The sequence below is a fragment of the Eimeria mitis genome, genomic scaffold (assembly GCF_000499745.2).
Source record: "Eimeria mitis Houghton genomic scaffold, Emh_scaff6878, whole genome shotgun sequence".
NCBI classification, from domain to species: Eukaryota; Apicomplexa; class Conoidasida; order Eucoccidiorida; family Eimeriidae; genus Eimeria; species Eimeria mitis.
Genome location: NW_013574983.1, coordinates 1,561 through 2,055, shown reverse-complemented (window position 1 = coordinate 2,055; position 495 = coordinate 1,561). Strand labels below are relative to the sequence as shown.

Here is a 495-nt window from a genome sequence, read left to right as displayed (position 1 = left end):
GGGGGGGGGGGGCCCCCATGGTGTGGGGGGCCCCCGTGGTGTGGGGGGCCCCCACCCGCATGCGGGGGGCCCCCATAGGGGCCCTCATCCCCTCTCCCGTGTCTATAGAGAGGGGGCCCGTACCCTCCCCTAGGATGATAGTCAAGGGGGCCCCTGTACGAGGGTTCAGGGGGCCTCGGGGGCCCCTCTCTCCCTCTATAGTCTAGGTCTGGGGGCCCCCAGCATGGTGGGGGGCCCCCACCTCCTCTTGGTGATAGATGATAGGGGGGGGGCCCCCCACCCCCCTCTCTTATGGGTATACGAGGGTACGGGGGGCCCCCCCCCCTGTGCCCGTCTATATCGTGCCACCTATTGTGGTTCAGGCCCCCACCGCCAACACCCCCCCCGCTGCTGCTGCTGCTGCTGCTGCTGCTGCTGCTGCTGCTGCTGCTGCTGCTGAGCAGCAGAGACTCAAAGTCTCCTCTGTCTCTCCTCGCGGAGACAGCTGACGAGCGC

The 495-nt window shown here is 68.9% G+C and overlaps 1 protein-coding gene across 1 annotated transcript in view; it reads right to left on the bottom strand.

The window, feature by feature from the left end:
* Positions 1-450: 450 nt before the first annotated feature.
* Positions 451-495, bottom strand: part of EMH_0089500 (uncharacterized protein) — a gene marked incomplete at both ends in the record, with an annotated part of 1,503 nt that continues 1,458 nt past the window's right edge. The window contains one exon of the mRNA XM_013501430.1: positions 451-495. Within this exon, the coding sequence (XP_013356884.1) occupies positions 451-495 (45 nt within the window).